The 26,061-nt window shown below is 41.3% G+C and overlaps 2 protein-coding genes across 6 annotated transcripts in view; both read left to right on the forward strand.

Annotated features, from left to right (window-relative positions):
• The window catches only part of gtf2ird1 (GTF2I repeat domain containing 1), a 29,385-nt gene extending 17,356 nt beyond the window's left edge, over positions 1–12,029 (forward strand). For all 3 annotated transcript variants that reach the window (XM_088907240.1, XM_088907241.1, XM_088907242.1), the window contains exons 12-28: positions 345–388; positions 660–740; positions 984–1,070; positions 4,208–4,261; positions 4,497–4,562; positions 5,357–5,540; positions 5,720–5,781; positions 5,871–5,942; positions 6,046–6,129; positions 6,552–6,735; positions 6,848–6,876; positions 7,501–7,548; positions 7,716–7,793; positions 8,484–8,676; positions 9,348–9,385; positions 9,643–9,755; positions 10,693–12,029. In XM_088907240.1, the coding sequence (XP_088763366.1) occupies positions 345–388; positions 660–740; positions 984–1,070; positions 4,208–4,261; positions 4,497–4,562; positions 5,357–5,540; positions 5,720–5,781; positions 5,871–5,942; positions 6,046–6,129; positions 6,552–6,735; positions 6,848–6,876; positions 7,501–7,548; positions 7,716–7,793; positions 8,484–8,676; positions 9,348–9,385; positions 9,643–9,755; positions 10,693–10,761 (1,486 nt within the window). In that variant the 3' untranslated portion in view covers positions 10,762–12,029. The remainder of the gene's footprint in view (positions 1–344; positions 389–659; positions 741–983; positions 1,071–4,207; positions 4,262–4,496; positions 4,563–5,356; positions 5,541–5,719; positions 5,782–5,870; positions 5,943–6,045; positions 6,130–6,551; positions 6,736–6,847; positions 6,877–7,500; positions 7,549–7,715; positions 7,794–8,483; positions 8,677–9,347; positions 9,386–9,642; positions 9,756–10,692) is intronic.
• Positions 12,030–13,572: 1,543 nt separating this feature from the next.
• Positions 13,573–25,708, forward strand: LOC148814139 (general transcription factor II-I-like). Of its 3 annotated transcripts, XM_088907145.1 has the most exons (14): positions 13,573–13,875; positions 15,172–15,278; positions 15,761–15,899; positions 16,870–16,992; positions 17,721–17,904; positions 17,988–18,016; positions 18,574–18,631; positions 19,329–19,372; positions 19,894–19,968; positions 20,126–20,188; positions 20,330–20,959; positions 21,812–22,042; positions 22,562–22,680; positions 23,679–25,708. In XM_088907145.1, exons 2-14 carry the CDS (start codon positions 15,177–15,179, stop codon positions 23,706–23,708), a joined length of 1,827 nt encoding a protein of 608 aa, XP_088763271.1. In that variant the 5' UTR covers positions 13,573–13,875; positions 15,172–15,176; the 3' UTR covers positions 23,709–25,708. The 3 variants fall into 3 exon arrangements, with proteins under 3 accessions (XP_088763271.1, XP_088763272.1, XP_088763273.1); XM_088907146.1 differs by lacking the exon at positions 23,679–25,708 and having other exon boundaries at positions 21,812–22,007; positions 22,562–22,777; XM_088907147.1 differs by lacking the exons at positions 21,812–22,042; positions 22,562–22,680; positions 23,679–25,708 and adding an exon at positions 21,195–21,249.
• Positions 25,709–26,061: the final 353 nt, after the last annotated feature.

Genomic DNA, 26,061 nt, shown 5'->3' on the forward strand with positions numbered 1-26,061 from the left:
AACTGTGTGCATCTTCTTTTAAATGATAATGCCAGCTGCCAGTTTAGGAGAGACATTGGAGAAGATGCCAGTGAATTTTATGTCTTTGTGCAATTATGTATTGTAGAGAACCTTAGCATCAGATTTTTTCTTTTCAAGTCCTGCTTGGGAATGGGCTAATTTTGTATATTGGGAACATTGTATCACTTCCACATTTTGGAAGAAACTAACAAAAAAATGAACATGTTGGCCTTTTTTGAGGGTGGTTTATTAACCTTCTTTCCCTTTGGAAAGAATTTTTATGAACAAACCTATTGAAACTGAAATTGCCATGCTGCATGTAATATTTCTCTTATTCTTTTCAGATCCACTAGTTCATGTGTGAGCCCTGTAGGAGATGGTGAGGCAGGTTTGTACCAAACACTAAGAATGGAATAGGAAACCTTGCAGAATGATTTTCTGAAGCTGTCTGTTCTGCTTTTTGGAAATATGGACCAGGAACACACAGTCCTAATCATAATCATGCAACTGCAATTGAAGCACTCATCTTTCTGCAATTCTTAACCTGCTCTTCCCTTTATCGTGAGGTGTGGCTTATATGCACTTTGCTATAGTCTACTGGAAAGTCTTGTAATATAACCTACCCGAAGTGCTGAGTGTGTTTTGTTTCATTTTTTAAGGGCCATCAGGAGATTGTTCCCCTATTAAAAAGATTAAAACTGAGCCACCAGATGGAGAAATCATTCAAGTGACAGTGCCAGGTAAGACAGGAAGGCATAGCCTATGCAATTACTTACTAATCTGTGACAAATGGAGGAGCTTGAGCCTGAAGGATGCCTCTCATGCCACTTTTGGCTCTATGAGCAAATTTCGAAATCCTCATTAAGGTGCTGCAGAAGGTTAGGAGATGCAATCTGAGATTTTTTTTTATTTCTGAGTTCTTGTGAAGAGAAGGCCCGTGTTTACCGTATACGGTTTGTTCATAAAGACATCTCCTCCTCCAGATGTCAGTGTCGTTCCGGAGGAGCTGAGCGAGCCTGCGGCCGACTCTGCGGCCAGTGAGAGCCCCCACCTCTCAGACTCCCCCGCAGGTAACCTCTGACTTGTCACCTCAGCGCCACGGCAGGACACAGAACCGACTGGGGCCAACCTGCAATCACTCTCCTACTTTTAGGGAGGTAGATGTATGAACAATTTTCACAGACTCTTCCCCACCAGCCCTTTACTATACACTCCTGTACCCATTTTGCTGCCCAGTCCCTGCACTTCAGTACCAGTTTTCTACCTTACAGTCAAGCCTGGGCACAACAGTAACTCAGAACTCTGTTTTACCTTGCCCTGTCAAAATGAAAACCAGTCAAAAAAGAACTCATCTGATTTAAAACAGGCCTCTGTTTAGACCACATAATGCCGACTGAAAACTGATGTCCCACATTGAAACAGAATTATGCACCTATCTTTCAGTCATTGTTATGCCTAACCAGACTTTCATCTTAGGACACAGATAGAGGGGGCATATTGACCAGAAGACAGGTTATATCATCATCCTGATTGCCTTTAATAATTGTGCAATTATTTCAAATGGACATTACTATCTGACAGATAAAACCTGTATTTCAGTAGACTTCTGTCAAAGTTCTGGATTATCCTCTATGACATAAAGACTTATCCATGTGCTTGGGTCTCTGTGGCAGGTTTGACTGTACCAGTATGTAGCTTATTTCCATAGGGAAATGGCCAATTTGTAGCCCAGCTCCTGAACTGAATACCATTCAGGAGTCTCTGTTCCTCTGTCACCCTGGTGAATTGTTCATACATACAACATTTGGTCTAGATACCCTTAGAATACCCCAAACCCAGACTACTAGTTAGACAGACCTACCCACAGCCCTTAAATCCTTGCTCCAAAAATGTTTTTCATCCTGGTTCCACAAAATCATAGTTAATAAGAACACTTGAAACAGCCTGTTTCCAACAGAATAACTTTAACTCAGGGGTGGGGAGGGAGGTTTTCTTGTTAGTTATGACATTTACCAGTGTGTTTACCAGTTTAATTTTCTGACAAACATATGTTGTACAGTAAAGTGGTTCTCTTTGTAATTCGAAGTGCTCTTAGCAACATGAATGTCAAGAAACACAGACAGGTTTGGGAATGAGAATGGAAGTGGGTAAAATAGACATTATCGACTGATGAGAATAGACAAGCCCATCAGAAACTGAAATCTGGCACTCCAATGTAATTACAGATGTTATTAAGTGTTCATATTAACATTATAAATCATGTTTTAATAAAATGGCCAACTATTTTTTTTCCAGTATTTTTAGAACTGGTATTTTTTATATCCTGTAGGATCCGTTGTAATATTGGTGAAATCTGGCTGACAGATACGATAGCCCTGTACCACACAGATAGGATAAGTTTAAATGATGTAAATGCATGATTTATAATGGTTTTCCCATCAATACCTCCATTCTGATTGTTTGGAATATGTCATCAGTGTATAAGATGATTATGCTTCCTATCAGTGATTTATATATTTTTTAAACTAGAATGTTTCAACAGCAACTTTGACGATGTATGAAGCACTGCATCTTTACATTCCAACTGTAGTAGTGGCAGAGATATACACTTATTTGCAAAAGTTTAGACACCCCTGGTTAAAATGTATATTTTAGTGAACCTCTAAGTGAAAAGAAGCCGACACAACCTCTTCGTGGGACAAAGTTAATCCCAACATGTTTCTGCAAGTTACTGTATAATGCCAAATTAGTATTTATTTGCTAAAATTAAAAAAGTGAATGTGACATGCAAAAGTGTGGGCACCCTTCCAGTCGATCCGCTATTATTTAATTTGTTTTTTCAAATTTTTCTAATTGACTTGCAAGACCTTAAATTAAGTCAGGTGACGACAGTTCCAGGGTTTAACTTCTTAGGCTGTGATTGTTGTTCTGCCTACTTTCAGCAACCATGTGCTCCCCTAAGAATCTGTCGGAGGATAATTCTTTCTTACAAAGCAGAAGAAGGCTATAAAATTGTCTCGAAATACTTCCCTGCTTGCAATTTCAGCTGTCAGAAACATCATTAAGAAATGGAAGTTAATCATCATTAAGAAAGGAAATTGTTGAAGTCAAGGCAAGATCTGGAAGACGCAGGAAATTTTACAATAAAACTGCTTTGAAACTGGTCACATTGCAAAGCAGAATCCACAGATCACTGCAAAGGACCTGCAGAGAAGTTGACAGTTGACACTGGGGTAGTTGTCCATAGGTCCACAGTACAGAGTTGCTTACACAAAAATGATCTGCATGGGAGAGTTGTCAGAAAGAAACCTTTTCTATGATCTCAACACAAAGGTCAATGTCTAAATGTCTAAATTTAGACACCGTCTAAAAACACCAGTGTTGGGATTTTTTATGTCTATGTATTGATTAAATGAAAATTGAATTTTTTGGTCACAATCACAAAAGATACATTTGGATAAAAATTAGTAAATGAGGTTGGATCTATTATGCTTTGGTGCTGTTTGGCAGCCAGTGAAACAGGAAATATTGGTGTGGAAGAAGGAATGGATTCAACAATAAATCAATAAATCCTAGAAGCTAAACTTGAACATGGGTTTGATATTACAGCAAGACAACAATCTGCTATGTGTCTTAAATTGACAAGTACCTCAAAATCAACCATGAAGTACTTACAGGAATAAAATATTGCGGGTTTTGGAATGACTTTCACAGGCCCCAGACTTGAATATTAATGGAAATTTGTGGGGAGATCTCAGACATACAGTGCATGCAAGAAGACCTAATAATATCTCTGAACCAGAAGAGCTCTGCAAGTAAGAGTGGGGAGGAAATTCCAAAACCAAGTATGGGATGACTCTCTTAGCTGGCTGCAGGGAATGTTTGGAAGCTGTGATTTCTGACAAAAGGAGGTTACTAAGTACTGACTGTTGGGGTGTTCAAACATTTACATGTGCCGTATTCACTGTTTTATTATTTGAATATCTACAAAATTGCAAATAAATACTAATTATGCATTTGAATTTTCGGAAAGATGCAGAGATTGTGTCAACTTCTTTTCACTTAGAGATTCACTGAAACATTCAATTTAACCAGGGTTAAATTAACCAGAGCAACAGGCTTTATAATCAAGTGGCACCTGTTTAAAGCCAGACTGATCCCTGACACACTCCTGTCTGCTTCCAACCTGCCTCCTCCTCAATTCCAGTTGAGTCAATTGCGCAGGAGCCCAGACCCACGGCGGCAAGAAGGACTGTTAAAGGTAAGAAACCATAAGATGCCATAATAATGAGACGCTAAAGTAAGAAGAACTCGCCATCTTTTCCGAAATCTGAGTTCCTCAGTTGTTACTGTGCTGAAGAAACTTTTGTTTAGCGTCTGATTGTTCCCAAATAGTTAAAATATGGAGTCCGTCTCTGAGGTTACCAAGCAATTGCTCCTTGAGGTTCTTGTCACTGTGTGCATCATCATCCAACCTCTTCTCCTCGATGTTTCAGAGGATCTCGGAGAAATGATCCTCAGGCTGCGGAAGCAAGTGGAAAGCCTTTTCAATGCGAAGTATGGTGAGTTATGCAATAAAGCCTCAGTGCCAAAGGTTTTCTCTCTAGGATGAGGTGGCCCAGTACAATAATCCAAGGCAGATGTATTGTCATATTCTCTTATGCTTCTGAATTGAATTCTTGAAACTTTTTTTTTAATCACGTAGCACCTAGTGGCTCATCTGCAAAAAGCCTTCTCTTGGAAACTATATCCACCTGTCAGCCTGCAAGCTGAGCTTCTTGAAGGGCACCAACTAATTGTTAATGGGTTCGTGGGCACATTGTTAGTTAGTGAGCACAGGTTGTGGGTTCGAGTCCTTCCTACAGACACTGCAGTGATTGGGAGCTGTCAGAGGGCAAAAGACAGCTGGTCCCATGCCACCAAAGTTTCTTGGGGTGAGTGAGCTTAGGCATTACCTAGTGACCAGGCGCCAGTATACTCTACCCTGTCAAGCCAAAGAGCCTCAGGGCATCATGCTTATTTCTCAGTCAGCTGACATGCTTCAGGGTCACAATACGGAAAGAAGTCAGTGGCGTGACGAAATGAGTTTTCATTAAAGCCACATAAATGGGGAACAGCGTTGCTGGGGGTGATCCCTGTCATGTACCGGTGTCCCATCCATGGGATGAGTCACGTGCTCTCTAGTCCATTTATCTCTGCAGAAACCAGGAGAAGCTCTGGCTTTGCTGAGTCACTGTGTCTGACACAGGCTTCACCTTTCTTAATGGATCATTATTCATTAAACCTAACAATACATTCAGTCAGCTCTGGTGAGCACAGAAGACGACTCCTGGCTTCTGTTCGTGCTCCATGACAGGTGAAGCCCTTGGCCTCTCTCAGCCCACCCGTGTGCCCTACTCCAAGTTCCAGATGTACCCTGAAGATCTGTATGTAACTGGGCTCCCCGAGGGCATGTCCTTCCGCCGCCCCAACTGCTTTGGTGCCGCCAAACTGCGCAAGATCCTGGCAGTCAGCAGTAACATCGGCTTCGTGATCAAAAGGTGAGCCGGGTCAGGAGAGCCTCTGTCTCTTTTCCCTTGTCATCAGGTTAAATTAAAGATCCTATGTCGTACAACCAAAGAGTCGCCCTCATTACAAGCTTCATGGAAGAGGTTATGAAATGGCCATTGGTATAGTCTGTTTCTGTTCTGCCCAAAGATATAACCACACTGTTTTCCAGACCTGAGCTGCTAACTGAGGCCCTGAAACCGGAGCCCTCTCCCCACCCAGCCAACACCCCAGGTGAGAGTCCCTGCTCTGATTCTGCAGGACACTCTTGTTATCAAGTGGCACAGTCTCTTTCGTGACCTGCTGAGCTCTTGTTTCCGCAGGAGCTGAACTGGATTGCAAAGATGTAGCGGTGGGGGACCCAGGCACTCCAGCGAAGAGACCTGGGTACTCAGGTAAGATGAACAAAACAAACTTAGCAAAAAAAAAAAGGCTAGAATACAACTGGATGTCTTTTTTTTATAAAAAGAAAGTGTCTTTCATGTCTTTATCTTGCAGACAGTTTAGAAGCCAAACTTTCTAGAATTGACCTGGCCAACACACTGAGAGAACAAGTTCAGGACTTGTTCAACAGGAAATATGGTGAGTTTATAGACAGATAAAACAGTTGTGACCAGCTCGCCATGGTGACGTGTTGAGGGGATATGGTGTTCTTTAATGCACGATGAATTTTCACAACTAATGACCAAATTATACAACATGACATGGACTTTATCTCCAGTCCAATTTTGCGCTTCTGAGGAAATTCTTCCATAAATCTATAGGCCTGAGAGCTTTTCCTAGACACTATTTTTCCCATTGACTGCACAGGCAACGGAAAAACAGGACACATTCAGCCTTTGCAGAGGGAATCATTCTTTAAAGCATTACTGTTTCCATGTGTCCGCAGCCTAACACTGCACGCAGCGATGCTGTAAAGCTGATCGCTTTCCCTGCTGTTGCTTCCATTTAGTTTATTCTGTTGTTCAAACCACCCCAGTGGACCATATGTCTGTGTTGCTCAGGTGAGGCCCTTGGCATTAAGTACCCGGTCCAGGTGCCCTACAAGAGGATCAAGAGCAACCCAGGCTCTGTCATTATCGAGGGGCTGCCTCCCGGCATTCCCTTCCGGAAACCGTGCACCTTCGGATCCCAGAACCTGGAGCGGATCCTGGCAGTCGCACATAATATCCGCTTCACTATCACCAGGTAGTGGGGGTGGGGGCACTGTGGTTTTTCCTTCACTGGTTGTATGTGTTGTCATCAGTTTTGCTACAAATGACATAAACTGCTCCTGTAACTCATCTTATCTTCTTCACAGGCCTTTCCAAGGGCTTATTCCTAAACCAGGTGAGAGACCCGTGTCAGGATTGCATCAGTGTGAGGCTGTATTTGATATAATTCATGGTTAATAATGAATGAAAAAAAAAGTCAGAAAGAAACTAGAAGGGACTGTTCATTAACTACAGAAACGTTTGCAGCAGTGTTGGATTACACTGACTTGCTAAGGATGTAATAGGTTTCACATAGACTTAACATGATTTGCAAATCTTTTCTGCGTCACAAGCATTTTCAAATGTAACGGTAGTGAATACACTTTTTATAATGTAGAAAGGTGGTATTCTGAATTTTCCTGATTATCTAATGTGAATTTCTCTTGTATTCAGATAATTTCTTAAATATAGCTTTGTGTATATGCCCCACCTATATGATGATGATTATTATTATTAGTATTAGTATTTTGCCTTGCATGCCCATATTCTACAAGGTTATGTCCACCTGTACCAGCACTGTATTACTGGGCTTAAGAGGATAGCCTCAATGGCACTGGAATGAGTAAAAGACATTTTGTTATTCTCTACATTGTACACCCACACAGAAAACCATTCTTTCTTTTGTGCTGGTATACAATGTTATAATGTCAAGACGCTCTACCATGGACGCCCATGGAATGAACCCCTCCTCTCCTTGCAGCTCCTAGGAGGATCACCTTGCTGAAGAAAGCCTATGTCTCGATAAGTGGTGAGTTCTCGGGACTGTCAGGGAGAACCTACAGTATAGCCAGTATGTCTTGCCACGTGCCTGTCTCTTTATTTTAGCCTGCCATAAGATCCGTTTTTCTCTTGGATTGTGTTTGCCTTTTTTTCTTGTGTCTTTTATACATGATCTTTCCTATTTATCCACAACAGACGATGAAGAGGTAAACCGCATGGGGGAGAAGGTGATTCTCCGGGAGCAGGTGAAAGAGCTGTTCAACAAGAAATATGGTCAGTTCTGCTTTCCTTTCGTTCTTCATTGGCTGTGTGGTATCGCAGGAGAGTTCAGAATCCCTGAACTTGGGTTGGAGAGTGTGCAATCGCTGTCATGCAACCCTTAAACTATCATTTACAATGTTTTGCCTTTGGATCTTTGAGGCTTCACTTACAGTTTTTTGTAAGTGCACCACTTTTGTCAACACTAGAAAAGAATGGTTTCCAATGATACTATCAAAAGAAACCGACACAAATCCACAGCATTATAATTAGGGTAATAGTTCCTGTGACCACTGTTTGGAAGCAATACAACATGCTTTGCATGTTGCCTTCTTATGGGATTTTGGTGATCTGTTTATGAATAGGGCATATTAGTTACTTTCTGTGTTATTCCAGGATTGACATTCACTAGGTTACATCACTTCATCACATTACCCAGTTAGCTCTCTCACTAATGAAGTGATCTAGTTCTTGTGCAGCAAAGTCACTTGTGTATATCACTGTCAGTTACAACTGATCAAAACAATCACAGAAAATTATAATCGCTGTCCAAAATCCACATTTTAATTTTATTAAGAACATATTTGCATAAACAAGATAATATTTTTTTTATATAGTTTATCTATCAAATATAGTTTATCTTGGGTATAATTCAGAATAACGGGGCCCTCCTCTTTCTCTCTCTTTGACTCTGTTTATGTCCAGGGGAGGCTCTTGGTTTGGACCGCTCTGTTCTGGTGCCCTACAAGCTAATCCGGGGCAGTCCGGACTCTGTGGAAGTGTCTGGGCTGCCAGACGACATCCCATTTCGAAACCCCAACACCTACGACATTGCACGCCTGGAGAAGATCCTCCAGGCTCGGGAACAGATCACCATCAACATCAAGAGCCAGCTTCAGTGAGTGGAGAGGCAGGGAGGCAGCAGTGGACGTTAGCGTGTCCTGTACAGGGGGCCGTCTGATCAATTTGAAACCTACAGTAGCACAGCCAGCTCAAACAGACTTTGATTCTGAAGCCAGAATCTTTGCAAAAAAAATTAAACCACCCATTCACTGAATGTTTTCTTACTTTTCAGGTAGTTGAAAGGTTTAACAACAAATTACATATCATATGTATGGTAATATCTGTTTTAGCTAAAATGTATCTTGTGCACTCTTTTTTGTCACAGGGTTTTGTCAGCGTTCATGGGTCTGGTCACTTGTTTGTCCTGTGCCATTCGTCTGCTTAATGTATCACACCACCTCTTCTGTTGCCTTCCTCTCGGATTTGTCCCACCCCTGCTCACTTCCTGCAACTTCTGTCCCACACGGTTTTCATCTCTCCTTCCCACATGTCCAAACCACACTGGTCTTACTTCTGTCTTCATTAATAAATTATGTTCTGTGGAAGAAAAAGTCGGGTTATTGCATAACTGAAAAAATACTAGTGATTGAACCTATGTGTTGTGAAATAGATTAGCCAACTTGCAATACCAGTTATTAAGATAATTACTATCACTATACAGTTGTTTTGTATTTTGTCATCACAAATTTTATTTCTTCATGTCGTTTTTGTCTGTTTTTCAAACAGGCCTTTTGCAGAAATTTGCACCCAAGCCTGCAATACAGGTAAGAGATTTTACTGGAGCTTTCCAAAGCGATCTACCAGGGATCTATACTGATTGAATCTTTTGAGATAAGCTATTATCAGAACAGGACAGCTTCCTAGTTTATGGAATGCTGATATCAAAAGAGTAAATAAACAATTATTATTACTATACTGCTGTTTTGGTTTCCCAGCATGCCCTCAATTTCCTGTCAATGTTTTGAAACAAGACAGTAGTGTTGCATTGAATGACCAAATTCATCTTTCCTTTTTTTTATAGGGAAAGAAGGCTCTGCTCATCGCCGCAAGCGCAAACGACTTCCTGACACCAGCAGTGTCTCCACCTCTTCAGGGGTGGAGTCAGGAGTAACATCCAATCAGATTCCTGTGATGGTGAGTGGCACTGGGGATAATGGGATTATGAGAGAGTGGCTTGCTGTAGTTTGTTCTCTTTTTTTTAATATCTCATGATTCTTGCTAAATTAATATTGTTTATGACTTGGGTTTTTTCATCATTTTGTTACTTGAGCAAAAGGTGTTAATGGTCTAGTGTGCTGGTTCCTAGCCCTAAATCAGCTGGACAGGTGTCTGCTGGTTTTCTTTACAACTGAATCCTGAATCACAAGTGCTAGATAATGGCCTTAACTCATCTGTTTTTTTGTTTAAGACTGTATGGCACCTGGGTTTTAGAAATGCTTGACTTCAACTATACAGTTTCTGTACTGCAGACTCGCCTTCACTGTTATAAATTGGTGATCAATTCAGGAGACACAAGTGAGAGTTACAGTGTATCAGACATTACCACAACCAGCTTTTTTCTTCCCTTCTCTTTGCTCTGGTTAGATGGGTGAAGGCAGTTCTGCTACATTATTGATACCAGTTACTGAGCTCATTCAATGTATAAAGAGCTGAAAGCTTTTTAATATGCCCCAAATAGAAAATGAAATCAGTTAGGCTGTGATTAAGTATTCAGAGACCGGACCAGAGTTGGGAACCAATTGTCTAGATCTACCACATAAATAAATTAGACATAAATTTGAGTGCAAATGCGTTGGGCAAAGTTACAGTACAGTGGCATAGCAAGTCTTTTAAAGTAACAAATCTTCATTGTCCAGAGTAGGTCAGAATGGAAATGATTCTTTGGATCTGGGTAAACATCTGGCTTACTGTTACAATTTAAGATAAACTATGAACAAGAGACCAAAATAAGAGAACAAGTTTCAAAATTCAAACGGATCTATTTGGATTTGGGAATTCAACCAAGTATTTTAGAGAAAAGCATTTAAAGAAAAATAATCGTTGTTTGGTTTTTGTGCTCTTCTTTCAACAGCAGTGGCCCATGTACATGGTGGATTACAGTGGGGTAAACATGCAGGTTCCTGGACAAGTCAAATACTAGCAGCGTGGCCCACAAATTCCACTGTAATAGAAAGGACAAGTGACAGGGAAGGGTTTGCATAGCAAACAACATTTATGAACTCAACATCATCGTTGCCCATTTCTCAAGAGTGCAGTTGCTGCCTCAGCCGAATGGAAGGAATGGATTTGGAGATTTACTTTTGATGCATTTTAGATGGTTGAGCGTAACAGAAAAAGAAACACTTCTTCCACCCTGGCTAACTATGATCACTGGAAGTTCCTACAAGAAAATCTCATTACTACACAAGCTGGGGGACTCCTGTCTCTTAAAGAAAATGCCTTTTTACAGTTGGTTTTATTCACTTTTAGTTCACTAATGGTTTTATCTGCAATTCATGGAACTGAAAAAAGCACCTTAATGCCAGAAGAGCAGGAAACATGATGCTTTTAGCTCAAGCTTAGTTCCACATACTTTTTATGTGCTGGTCTGTGCGTAGAACATTCATTCTTCATGAATGACCACTTTAATAGTCCCTCTTGCCATCTCTAAACACAACTGCAAAAACAGAAATGGATATTTTCTAATACAAGAGTCCTGTAGTGGCCTATTTAAAACAAGAATCTTCTATTTATCTTAATACATTTTCTCACATGACAAAAGTCTTCACGGAGGAGTTAGCGATAATCTTAAACCATCATTGTTTGGGGAGAAACTTTAAGAGGATATCCTTTTAATGTTTTCAAGTACCGTGACTTTTAGTATTGGCATGAAATGCTTTATGGTGAATGTGTGTTTTTAAGTTTTTGTTTTCACCTCTTCAATAGGCTCTGAGAACATGATATAAGCTGTAGTACTTTCACTAGAAATTGCTTGACAAATGTGAATATAGTAAATGCTCATTCTGAACAGCACAAGTGAAGACAAGCTGATCGTATTTGTTATTCCAGGGGGGACTGTCATACACTGGAGGGGAATTCTTTGTGAGAAACTCAGTAATCAGACATAGGATCTGCATGGAGACCTGTGCCAAAGTGGCCAAACTGCTGGCTAAATTAATGGAATTCCATCCACAGGAAGCCAAGATTTACTTTTTACTGTTCCGCTAGTCAATTGTCTCTTAAGAAATGGGTTACAAAAATGCAACAAATATAAGCTGTAATGAATGTAATTCATGTAAAAGAAAAGAAGGTAAATGGTATATGCTATCCTGTAACAACTGTCTTTTCAGGACACAAGCTGGGGGATTTCTATGCTGTACTTAATGCCATTTAGGCCTTTGAAATAAAATGTGTTGCCTTGCATTTTTATTTTCTTACACTGTGGTTAAGTTATTTTGTGGATAATAATGGATGTGGGTCCAACATGCATTCTCGGAAATATTTAACACCAGAATTAACTGGGGAAAGAAATGGAGTTGCACTGAGGTGTAAGAAGTTGACTTGTTGATAAATGCATTACCAGGTTTAAACTATTTTATTATTGTTATGCCATTCTAGTACTTATGAATGCAGGGAATGAACAGACATGCCGACAAACCACCGTCAGTGCGGTGTTGAAATGTAGGTCTTGAAGGGATACACTGTGGATATATTTATAAATCACCCTGTTTTAGAGGTGCACTTTGGAAATGACATCTGGATGAAATTGACAGACTGGGAGCAAGGATCTACAGAGAAATTCAGAGAATGGAAGAGGAGAAATTCCAAAGAGAATCTGTAAGTATGAGCACGATGCACACGGAGTGGAGACCAATCTAGAACATAGATGGGAAAAATCAAAACATGCTATAGACCAGTAAATCTGTCTTCTTTAATGAACTCTGGAGATGTGTAAAGATGGAAGCGGTCATCATAGGAGATTTTAATTTTCCTCACATAGATTGGGGAAAAAAATGATCGGGGCTGTCAGCAGTCAACAACTGCTAACATGGTTAACAAGTGCTTTCTTTCACCGTTTTTTTTTCAGAACACCTACTTAAGGAAATGCCTGCACTGATGTAGTGTTTTCAAACATTCAGGGTTAAGGCAAACAAAGGTGAGAGAATTATTAAGTAACAGCGGTCACAGTATGGTATGCTACAGTATATTTGTGACCCAGCTACTTAGGAAAAATATAAAGAATTAATTAGTGTTAACTCTTTTCTGCTACATTCAGAGAGGACATAGAATGTAGTCTGGCCAAATTTCTGAGATGGAATGATGTTTTTACAATATTTTGCACCTTTGGATTGCACATCAAGCCTGAATCAAATACTGCCCCCAGATTCTTCAATTTAGAAGGAAATTCAAGTAGTGTCATCCACTTTAGGGTAACTGCACTGGCTTTACAGACATGCATTAATGGGGGGTATTGAGTAGCATGACTTCAGTCTTGTCACAGTTTGAATGAAGGAAATTTTGAATCACCCAGATTCTGATGTTCTAACATCAGAGATGCAATTAGAGAGAACAGAGGTAGCCACTTCAGTGTCAGGTTTAGTATGGATGTAGACTTGTATCATCAGCATAGAAATGGCAATAACTGGCCAAGTGGAAATGTGTAAAGGCTGAATGGTAGGGAGTCCTGAGGAACACCAGACTTCACAAACCCAACTTCAGAACTAAATTCCTCAAACTGATGGTGATCAGTAAGGTAAGAGTTGAATCTGAATCTCTGGATTTTCCTGATACAGTGCTTCTTGCTTCCATTCATTAGAGACATCTCCTCTCCTTACACCTTAATCTACGGCGAAGTGAACGCAACTTTGTGACACTGTTTTGAGACCTAGGGGTCTACAACGCCGATCACAGATTTCCTTGGTGTCCTTGCTGAGAAGTAGAAACTACAACTCCTAGAGTGCAATGCGGACCTGCTTCCGGTTGGGGGAGCTGGAGGAGCGATTTTGGTGTCGGTCTCGCTGAAGAGGCGGTGGTGAAAGTGAAGGAAAATAATAAAGTAGCAGACTAATACAATTCCAAACGGCCATCTGATAAGGCGGTGTTTGTCAATGTCGCCGAGTTATAAGTGGAGGTGACGTCAGTGAGTGTCTACTACTGAATGGATATTTGTTTTTTAAGCGATCTAAATGCTTGCTGCCTGTTCATAATACCTTAGCACTGGGTTAAGCTGAGTGAGCTGACGCAACGGTCTTCGCAGAACTCGCCGAAAAAAAGAGTAAGTAAAACAACCGTGCATTTGCAAAAAAAACGCTAAATGCGTTCAACAAAAATTTGCATAAGTGTTTTTGTGCTTGCATCTTTTTATGCACTCACATCACGAACGTCTGAAAGCACATCACGAACATCCTTATGTACTATTAGCAAAAATGCATGACAGTACTAACGTGGGTCACAGAGATTCGCATCCTGCTAGGAGTGGGTTCACCCTGTGTGCGTAACTCGCACACATGACTTGCGGATTACGACCTGACCAGTTCGCTTATTCATATAACGATGATAGTATGAAGAGACGACCGCAGTCTCTGATGCGTTCTGAGCTGTGTACTGAAGCCGGTGTATGTTTTGGCCCTCCGCCTTCCCCTTTTCGAATTTGATTTAATGTGAAACGTGGATTTTTACAACAATAAAACATTAGGTAAAATACTGCGGAGATGCTTAAAAAAAACAATCACTATCGTCAATGCTCGGGTCAAAACAGCAGCTTGAATCAGCCGGGATGTACGCCTCTAAGCGATAAGTTAACCGCTTGAATACAGTTCATGATTCACGTGGCGTATGCTTTGAGCTCGCCAGACAGAGAATATGTAGCATCTGGACTTTAGGTGTGTACGGGAATTCGGTTTTCTGGCACTCTGGCTGCAGGAAAGCCTCCTTTGCCCAGTCTGCCCAGACTGACCGTTGCAGAGGTGAGACATGTTCCCATCTTCTGCGCACAGTCCAGGAGGCGCAACCTTGCAGCACCGCGGAATTATGGGAATGATTGGGAAAAACTGAAAACAGCGAAGCTACACAGAAAAACACACTGTAACTTTATGTAGCTGTGTTTTAGAATCAGGCCGTCCACGGTGCACAGAATTGTAGGTATTGCTGCTGAGCTGTTCTAAAACAGCATTCACAGTCACACTTAACACTTTCACAACTCTCCAGATGGGACTACTTAAAAATTGCAGTTGATAAGACTGCAGTGGTACTGACGGAGAGCTGTTGCTTTGATATTCGATATTCAAGGATGAATTTGAACGAATAAAGAAATAGCAGCTCATGATCTCGTATGAAAATCTTCAGGCAAGGCAGTTCGGCAGCTGTTGGGTTTTATTTTGTTACTGTCTTTAGAAAACCTGAATCCTTTCCACTCATAGTCTTCTCTGGTCAAGACCAAAAAGATTACATTCTTTTAGCTTGTCACTGTAGGACATTTCTTTAAGTCCAGTAAAGTCCCACATCCCGTATTTCTGAATCTCACACGTTTTTCACATCCATTATCCTTCCCTCTTTTCTTCTTTCCTGTCAGGAACCATGGCACAGATCACAGTGTCTACCAGCGCACAATGCACAGAGGAGCATCCCTCTGACAAGCGCATCGTAGTGACTCTGCTCATGTCAGCACTGGATTCTATGGTAACTAGTTCCACTTGGACAGACCGCACACAACACAAGGGTTAAATACCAGTAAAAACTGTGCATTTAAATGCATGGAGAGTGTGGTTCTGAGTAGTTAATATGGTGAGAGAGTTTTAGGCAGTGGTTTCCAGTCCTGGTCTCGGAGTGTCTGTGAAGTTTTATTCCAACTTGGCTCTTAACAGGCTGAACCCACTGCCTGCGGGCTTAACTAGACCTCTACCAGCTGGGCAGGTGCTGTCGTCACTTTAAAGAGACCTTGAAAAGGAGCAGGATTACAGTAGGTGCTCCTTGTTAATGCCCTGTTGGGTGAAGATGGTAGGTTTCGGTTTCTGAATCTCTCCCTGAGAATCTCAGGAACACAGTAAGGTACTGTGCTGTGCTTCGGGTTGCAGCTGTGTTAAGATAAGGGGGTAGCATGGAGCTGGGAGCTTCCAGGGTAAGAGGTGCTGACGAGCGACCTGTGCTTGCTGCCTTTTCAGTGCAAAGAGCTTGCAAAGTCGCGAGCTGAAGTGGCCTGCATTGCAGTGTACAACCAGGAGGTGTTTGTGGTTGGATCCGAGCGGGGCAGGGCCTACACCAACACCAGGCCCGACTTTCAGAGAGGTTTTGTCACATACTGTAAGTCAGCGTGAAGCTTGCAGGGCTAAAAAGCTCAGTACACATGCGGATTTTGATGTGAAGCAATTTGTTGTGTTAAATGTGTTACCTGCAATGTCCACAGCAGGGTTGGGGTCAGTTCTGAATTGAATTGGGAACTGCTGATAAATACCAATTCAGTTTTTGAATTGAAATTTGAATTGCAATGAAAGAAAATTAAATTTAATTAAATTCCCCTCATCTGGGAAACATTAGTGATTCATTTATTTCATCTTACACTACAAGCAGTACTGCTAGTGATGTCATTTTGTTTTCAAAGTCTGTTTCCGAAACATCGCCCCAGACATTTGTTGTTTAAAAATCCTGCTCTTTTAATGAAATGCTCAAGCATTTCACTCACCCATCAGTTTTCTAGCCTCTTGATCCAGTACAGGGTCGTGGGGGAGCCGGGGCCTATCCCAGCAGGTGGGGGGTGTGGCGATCGCAGGACACACACAGACAGGTTTAAGTTCTACTTCAATTCATTCCCAGTCTAATTCTGTACTCTGGGAGTTTTGTTTTTCAATTTGAAATCCGGTTCCAGTTTGCATTCAACTCAAAAACCCAATTGACCCCCAACCCTGATGTGCAGTTGTCGTTTCCTTGTGAGGGACAGTATATGGGAGTTTTAGCATGTCTACCAGCTAGAGAGGAAATATAATTTGTTATGGCTTCATAAATTATTTGGAGGTTATTGTGATACTGTACAACAGCCATTTACCAAGAATTACAAAAAAAAATGTTGTCTTCCTTTAATTCATTTGTACAAAAGGAAACAAGAATGTTGTTATTAAACCCCTTAAGAGCTGACGGATGCTTTTCAGGAAATAAACCTGAACCTGATTTACTCATTCTGTGTTCAGACATGTCAGTAGCTGAAAGATACGGTAGCTTTAGCAGGACATGCACTGTACATGCGTGGAATAACTTACTTCTTTATTGTGACGCTCAGGTGAATCTGAAGAGAAGAAAGGGAGAGAACAGAAGCTCAATTCTTACAGTTATGAACATGAAGAGGTTTCAGACAAAGAGACTCTGAGGAAAGCAGTGGAGGAGCTTTTCTGTATTTGTTACGGTAATAGCTGAAGCTGTTGTTTTGAAGTCCTAATAGCATTGCACAAAGACTCTCCTAGCTATTTTATTTTAGAATAAATCAATGCGATGGAATGATGTCCCATGCAAGGTATATCCTGCCTAGTGCTTGTTACTGCCGCCTGTAACCCTGTATTGGATACAGTGGTTAGAAAATGGATGGATGTTAAATATTTTAAGTTAATATAAGACGGGTATTAAGAATAAACTGAGCCAGCAAATTATGTTTTACATTACAATTAGGGTTACATTATAAGACACTCTGTGCATCTATTAGTGAACCCTGGATTAATATGAAAAAGTAAAAATAAATCACTTTTAAGCTCTGCCTATGCTAACACTCCAATAAATACACACTTTGCTTAAAGTATTAGGCATTCACACCACGTAATGTATTAGACCTTTGTGAACAGCAAAAACGACTTATCTTTAGCCTTAAGTTACGAATTGTGATGAGGGTAGTGGCATGTGGGATTGAACTGCATGCACCTGCAACTTTCAGTAGGTCTGAAATCTAGGATACATTACCATATAAGATAACAGAGGCTCATCTCATAGTCTTCAAGCCACATCAGATTCTCTGCTGCTGAGAGACTGATTGTTTGGAAATTCCTAAGAATTCGGCCATCAAGTGAGAGGATATCAATGTAAATGGCTAGGTAGGTGTGTTATCAGTTTGCTCTCATGGTAAGGATGTCCTTTGCTTTTTAGGAAGGGCTTTGGGTAAGCCCAGTCTTGTCCCTGTGCCATTCGACAAGATACAGAGTGACCCCTCAGCAGTGGTGGTGAAGGGTCTTCCAGAGGGAGTCTGCTTTAAAGAGCCTGCAAGCTATGACACTTTAACACTGAAACAAATCCTGGAGGGACAGTCTCACATAGCCTTTACTGTAAAAAGGTGATTCTTCTCTCTCTTGTATTTTGTCTGTTTCTTTCTTAAGTTAGGGTCAACGTATGGATAACATCTTTGTGTCGTTTCAGGGCATTTCTGGAACAAAAGGAGGCAAAAGGTAAGGTATTTTATTAAATATAATTTTGGAGCTTTAACTTAGCTTTACTGATGTAACTAACTTAAAATAAAGAAGGTAAAGATTCCATTTTGTTAAATTGTACAACCTATATAGTAGTTCATAAAATGGTTAGAAAAATGTAAAACAGATTTTCATTATAAGATACTAAGCAAAGATTTTTAGTACAGCACTCTGGTACACAACACAAGCTGGTCACTGTGGACAAGAAAATAATAGAACTTCAACAGTCTAACACAGACAGAACAGTTGTTAGAAATCCTGTGTCAAAGGCTTGGTTCGTTCTGTAGAGACTAAAATGCAAAGTCCTGCAGTTTCAGTGGTTAAAATCTGAACTATGAGATGCAGTGTTTAGAAAGTAAATATTCAGAACATATTTGTAACAGTCTGTTCTTAGAGCAATATGGGTCATTAAGCAGATTGGTATACTGCTTGAAGAAAAAGGGAAAATGTAACTTGCAGACTTTAAAGGGGAATTTCAGATATTTGTGTTTTGAAAACTATTTTATCGAAATCTGAAATCTTAATGTGTATTTCAGTTATTACAGGAGAGCACACCAACACCACCAGGGATTTTGAAAGGAGAGTATATGACAGGTACTTAGTGTTCCATGTGATCTAGAAAGTTGTCTTTGTTGTTTGGATGTGTAGTGCCGAGTTTGTTTCATATTCTATGGCAAAGATTCTTAACCTTTCAGAGGTCCCACATCCTACCCAAAAAAAGGTTATCAGTTTGATTGTGCTTTTAGGCTGTTTAATGGATTGATAAATGTGTAATATGTAAAACCAAACATTTATTACAAATTACAAAAAATATGATACTGTGTGTAAATACAGGCACCTTTCAATATGCAAAACTTTGGGAATAGAAGGTATAATTATAGGTTTCCTTGCCTTAACTACAGCACCCGCACTATCTCTGGTCTCAAAGTGCCCTTTTTGAAATGAATAAAAAAAGTGAAATCAAGTCAACTGAAGAGACTACAGACTTGCTTGAATGCTCCTTGTGGAATTAACCATTATGGAATATACAACTGAGGGACTTTTGCTGTTTTGGACAGAAATTCTGAAAACATGCTTAATGAAAGAAATGTCTGAATGTCACATATTTCATTTGGATTAGGTTGACAGTGGTATTTGCTCTTTTAAAAAGCCTACCTTCTGTTCAGCTCAGTGAATTGCTTAGCAGATGGTGAGAATGTTGTTTATGAGCAATGAGGGATTATGTAGAATCTCTTGATGTATCTTCTTGAGAAAAACAGAAGTGTAACAGTTGCACCTTGTTCCCTTGCAGCTGTATACCTGTGCCAGTGAAGGCAGAACTGGCTGAGGAACATGGTATGTACGGGGCTTTATAGGTTAATACTGTATTGTTTGGAAGGCTACTCTTCTGTAATTATTGACCTAAATGTCCTACAGTGCATATACTATGTCTTAAAAAACCTAAATTCTATAACTAGTCATCGAGGGCTTGCAGTATATTATTACAGTATATTAGATGTACTCTTTATATCAAATATAGAACTTTACTAAAAACATGCTGCTAATATGTGAAGAAGTACGTTTGCAGTTTGTATACTACATTTTGCGCATTTTGTGTTTGTGTCCGCGTGCCCCGTCATAGACTGGCGTCCATAGGGTGTATCCTGCCTTGTGCTCTTTATTGGCTGGGAATGGCTCTGGCATCCCCCATAACCCTGGATTGGAAGAAGCAGTTAGGAAATGGATGGATATATAGGGGAATATATTGTTTTTTTTAATTTCATGGGATGGGATGGCATCTATCGATCACTGATGCCTCTGCTTGTGCCAGCTGTAGTGATGAAGACCATGACTTATGTCTGTATTTGTTCCTTTAGAGTATCTGGAGATGACAACAGTAACAGTAAAGGAAGAACTAGAAGACACTGGTTATAATAATTCCCCCCTAACAGGTTAGCACTGATCCCTTTCTTTGACTTTATTTTGTTTTGGGGATTGAATTCACTTTAATCTTCCCATAACAGCTTCCGCTGCAGTTTCATGTGTTGTTTGGTGCTGCAGTGGGTGAAGAAGACAAGTAAAAAAGTAGTTCTCTCTCTTGTTTCCCAGACTCAGCCTTGCAAGCCAGCTCTGAAACAAGTGAGGACCCTGAGGTAGAGGTGACAATTGAGGGTAAGGCTACAAATGATGGTTGCAGCCCATCTGAAATGCGATGCCACCAGGTTGGGTCAGCTGACTCGACACTCTCTGGCGTCTCAGCCTGGAGTCCTGCTGGGTGTCTGGGTGTATCTGGAAACTATTTTGTTTCCACAGCCTCAGCTGACTGCTGGTCGAAGACCTGCTGTTTCGCCCTGGGTGATCAACAGCAGTCGGACTTTCAGCTGTCTGGCAGCCCCCAGCACTTCAACAGCAAAAACACCCAGTGCAGCACCAAGTGGGGCATGACTGTTCTTCGTAAGTGGTACCAAAGCCATTTCAGGCGCCCGGCTTCCACCATCGACAGCATGTCGGCCCTGGAGCTCGACGAGGTCCTGAGGGAGTTCTACATCAACGCCAAGACCAGCAAGAAGGACAAGTACACCAAGAACTCTCTCAACGCCATTCGCAAGAGCATCAACCGCTACCTGCGGGGCCCCCCTCTGCGGCGGGACATCAACATCCTGTGCGACTCCGAGTTCCCCGCGTCCAACAGGACGTACCGCGAGGTGTGCCGCACCCTGAAGATCGAGGGCAAGGCCTCCACCAAGCACACCGCCCCCATGGCTGTGGAGGACCTGGTCAAGCTGTACCAGAGCAGCGTGCTGAGGCTCACCACTCCTCAGACCCTCCTCAACAAGGTCTGGTTCGACATCATGTTCTTCTTCGGTCGCCACGGCGGCGGAGGACGGTACACGCAGCGAGAGTTCACCAGAGAGTCTTTCGGCTTCGGGATTGATGAGTACGGTACGTCCCTCCTCCCCCATTTCACCAGCCCGGCACTGATTGAGTTGAAGAGAAAAGATAGTCCGGTTCTGTCAAATATATTTCAATGCGATGCTGAAAAGAGAAGAAAAGAAATGCAACGTTTCGGCTGTGGAGCCTTCTGTGACGCACACCTGAAGAATGCTTCACAGCAAAAACGTTTGCGTTTTTCTTTTCAGTATGGAACAAACTTTAACTTATTCCTTTACCGATGCAGCTACCTACCTTCAGTATATTTCAACTTGCTCTCAAGAAGGACCCTGAATTAAAATGAAGCAGTATGATAATGACAGCAGAACCTTCCAACATGACTGTGTGAGTGAAGCCGTTGATGACTATAAAAGTCTTTATTCGGTGATCATGTTCATTTCCAGCACTAGGAAGGCAGCTTTTTCAGAAAGGCTGTTCTTTAAAATGTGGGCCATGATTGAGAAAAGGGGCTGGGTGAAATGTAAGTGCTGATTCTATTGTCAACGTAGGTGTGGTGTACGGGCGGCCACAACCCTAGCAGCCTTTCTCCAGCACTGTCACTGCGCCCCAGCCTTGATCTAACACGGGCATAGTCACACCACCAAATTTTCAAAAGGTTACTGTGCACCTTGATGTTTTGTTAATTAGAACTTGATTTGAACCCCCTAGCGAAGATACTACATGAGCCAAACCAAGAAGATTAAATTTTCATGGAAGTGAAACCCCAGATGGCACAAAACCCAAAAGACCTAATGGGACCAGGGAGAGCTTTAAAAGACATCTCTTGAGAGTTTCATAGCTGTTCATCACAAACCAGTCCTGTAATACTGTGTTGACTCAGCCCCGGTGTGTGTGTTTGTGCAGGGAGAGAGTTTGTCTATGCCGTGAAGGACGAGCGAGGTGACTTGGAGCAACAGAACTGTCCCAAAGTGCGGATGTATGCCCTGCCAGGAGACCCCCGCTGTCCCGTGGCCGCCTTCCAGCTCTATCTGTCCAAACTCAACCCCTTCAGCAATGCCTTGTTCCAGCACCCCATCCTGCACCCCTCCACTGACATCTGGTACAACACCAAACCCGTCGGGGTCAATGTGCTAGGTGGGCTCATGACCGATTTGCTGTCCTATATCTCTATATCCCAGTATCCTATTCCTCTAAGGAACTGGGACTGTTGGGATGTCTTAGTGATTTTCCTCCTGTTGGTCCCAAATCTAACTGAAAATCTGTGGAAATGTCTGGATTATTTTTCTTCTACATCAATACATATTACTCTGTGATTTAAATTTTGTGCAATGCAGAGGCCAGCCTAGGTGTAGTCTGTTCTTGTACCTTAAACAACTGAACTGCAGCATGTGACAGATATGGATAGTTATTATAGACCAATGACAAAACCGCAGGCATCTATTGGTAGAGCAGTTGAGATGGTGATGGTGACAAAAAGGTTTTGAAAGGGGAAATATGAATCTGATAAGTCTGTTTGCCAGTTAGATTTGGCATGTATACTGTATCTTGACTGTTCTTGGTTGTAGACTGCCTGTGTGTAAGTTACTATGAAATGAGTACATCTAAAGTATCCTGGGAAGTTCTTGTCTGAAGTCTCGCTGTGTGTGTTTGCAGGCAGCATGATGCCCAGGCTGTCTAAGGAGGCTCAACTCTCTGCCATCTACTCCAACCACAGCATTAGAATGACCCCTATCATGTTGCTGCAGGGCCTACTGCAGATGCATACCACGAAGGTATAGCAAGGATTCAGTTACTGTACATTGTCCTGAACCACTGCATCTAAGGTATAAACCTCTAGATAGCTAAGAGTAAGCTGAATCTTCAGAGCAAGAGAATATAAGGAAAATTATAAATGAAAGCATATTTTTGTGTTTTTTATACAAACACAGTTTGTAATCATCAGTTGTAAATGGCTCAGCTTTACAGATGCAATTTATAAGGGCATAAGAATACCCTCCTCTGTATTGTAAGGCTTTCGGCCCATCTCATCCGTTTAGTGGTTACTAGTTAAATTATCCAAGGATCTCCTCCAGCTGTTTAATGAAAGAAACCAGATAATCAGCATCCACAACATTTCTGGGTATACTACTTCTTATGTCCACATTCCCTTTGGGTAAATAGGGGCCTCCTGTTCTCTATTTTAAATTAACTTCCATGTTGTCTCAACATGTGCCCTCTGGTTTGTGTTTGTTCATTCTGAAAAAGTTCACTGTGTTGACTTTGTCAGTGTTGATGATATGCCCTCCTACACAGCATTTCATTGGCATTTGACATGGTGCTAGCTCCACAGTGCCTCACAGGTGAGTTAGCTCCAACTGGAGGAGCAGAGCGTCTCTCGCTGACATCACTTCACGCCAGCAGGTTTCTGGCAAGGCACAAGAGTTGCTGTTTGCTGGAATGCAAAGAGACCCCTGGCCAGCTAATTCCATCTCTACCCTGGCAGCACTCAGGGTGATAAGGCAATCTCAGGCCTATCCTGCTAGACTCTCCTCCCAGCAGTTTGATTGTGATTGGGCACTGTAAAAGCATTAAGTAAGAGTCTTCTAAAATTATTAAAAAAATGTTTTAAACAATTCTCATGTCATGAAGACCATTTCCCTACAAGCCATCCTGGTCTGTCTTTTTTAATAGTTAATGCAACTGAAAACAAACATTTAGGATTTCCAGTTTCTTTAAAATAATTTTAATGCATTTTGCGTTTTACTAAATAACATATTTTTTTCCCACACAGGCAACTTCACTAAAATCCAAGAACCAGTAAAAACGGAAAAAGAGACCACCTCTTTTCTATAATGTGTTCTGTGCCAGCGAAACAGCCCTGTCACCTTTTTCCACAGGGTTAGGCTCCAGGCAGCTGCCTGTTTATTTGCCTTGCAGTGACGTACTTTCAAGCTCCAGTACAGCCACTCTCACAAGCCCATGAATTGTACAGTTGCCGAATGTCTTTGCTTTTGTTTTATTGTGACAAAGAAGCTACTCCCCCATGAAATGACTGTGTATTTGGAAAGGAGTGATGACACAAAGAGAGCCCGATCTCTCAATCCCTCTATTAAAATAATTAAATGCTGTAATATCAAAGTAGGAGTGTGCTGTAGTGTGCAGTGCTAACCCATCTCCTTCAAGGCTATCGGAGGTCTGTAGACTGCAGTTACCTTTAAACTCTCGTGACACAGGAGGGAGATCCTCTGTGGCTGGTTTAGCCTCCTTGTGCCTTGATGACCCCAACCTTTGTGTGGGCAGGCAGAGGTGCCTTCCTTGTGCTTTCTTTGTGCTTTTGCACATTCACATACAGTATGATGAGCTGACCTGACAGTTCACTGGCTCTTTAAAGATGTACATGTCTGTCTGTCTGTCTGTCTGTCTGTCTGTCTGTCTGTCTGTCTGTCTGTCTGTCTGTCTGTCTGTCTGTCTGTCTGTCTGTCTGTCTGTCTGTCTGTCTGTCTGTCTGTCTGTCTGTCTGTCTGTCTGTCTGTCTGCACAGTATTGAAAGACGCGCAAAGTACTGTAAATTGACAAACGTTTGTGTTTATCTTAGCATGTACCAGGACAGCTTCCAAAGCTTAACAATCCGGCACTAAGATGAGTTTCTGTTTTCCAAAATATTGTTTTAAACGTTTTTCAAATTAGTGTTTTTATATACCTGATATCTTTTTGCTGAATTTGCACCTGTAAACTGTTCCATCCTCTTTCGGAAAATGAGACTTAAAGTGTTGCAGCAGAATACAAAGTCAGGAGGATCAGTGTGCCCGCTTTCTCTGCTGTCTTGGTTTTTATTTTGCAAATCTACAGTAAGTCCCCGTTTCATTCCTCAGAGTTTAGTACTACGACTTTGAGATACAACAAGTCTGAAATTTCATCATTTAGCCTGTTTTTTACATCTTGGTTAAAGCTTCACTCAGAGGCGTTTTGAGTTGTGTTGGTTAATGTGAATGTATTTTTTCATATTTGCTGAGATGAGATCACACTAGAGAGTGGTCAAGGATTTGACAGGCGTGGCTCTTCTTTCCCTGGCCAAACAGTCCCCCTGGGTGCAGCTCAGTCAGCAAGGGCCACGCCACCCCTTCACCCTTCAGCTGGTGATGTGAGGCTTGCAGTGTGTCAGAAGAGGAATGGCTCAGTGGGGGGGTGTGTCAGAGGAACCTGTCTGCACTTCCTCGTTTTTCCCATGTGGGCACAGTAATTGTTCTCGCGAGCCAAGACGTTAAGATGCAATCGATGATTCCTGTTTGTCTGAGTCTATGATAGAAATAATTGTTCTGCATTTTTTTTAAATATATATACTGAATAACTTGTTTCCCCTGCTACTTTCTCCTGGCATGCTGTGTAATATTTCCTCCTGAAGAGTGAGGTAACACATTTCTGCAATACTTCCTTGAGACAGCCTTTGTCCTGTATATGTTAATGTCAATAAGACCTGCATGGTGTAATTCTGTCTCTTGTTACTTCTGTTAATGGCAGCCTATCAAATCTGTTGTTGCCCGGTTTACAGTTAATGTAGTACTGTAGATGCTGCTGTACTGGTATGTATCTAGTTTTCAAGTAGTAGCCCATAGTCTTAGCATTTATCAGCTAAAGCTAAATAAAGTTCTAGGCAGTGGTGTTTTCTTTGTACATTTGTCCTACTTGTCCTTTCTGTAAGTGGCTTATGTATTTTTACGATGCTGCTATAAACAAAAATGTATAAAGATGTCTGAATTTGTAAAGCATTCCCATTTTCTGTATAACATATAGTATATTTAATAAATACAATTACATTTTCTATGCAAGTGTTGGATTTTTTCCTTTGGAGATTCACTATCTGGAGTTTGGCTGTCTGTTGTGTCCACTCTTGACTGGAACTAGTGTGCATGGAGTTACATTTCATTTCATTTGTAATACCTGATCTGCCATTTGAGAACTTCAGAATATTTTCTTCCATGAATTCAGCTTGTGGTGAGAAAGCAAATCTGTAGACTAGACATATTCTTGAGATGATTTTTGGGATTTCTTAGATGAAATCACAATGAGCTCAGCACTGCTTGAGGTGTATCTATAAATGGCTACACCATTGAAGATTCCCAGCATAAAATGTATGATTGTAGTGTAGTGTAGATAATTAGCAAAATGTTCAATCC

This window comes from Atractosteus spatula, chromosome 27 (assembly GCF_055471065.1).
Source record: "Atractosteus spatula isolate fAtrSpa1 chromosome 27, fAtrSpa1.hap1, whole genome shotgun sequence".
Taxonomy (NCBI): Eukaryota; Metazoa; Chordata; class Actinopteri; order Semionotiformes; family Lepisosteidae; genus Atractosteus; species Atractosteus spatula.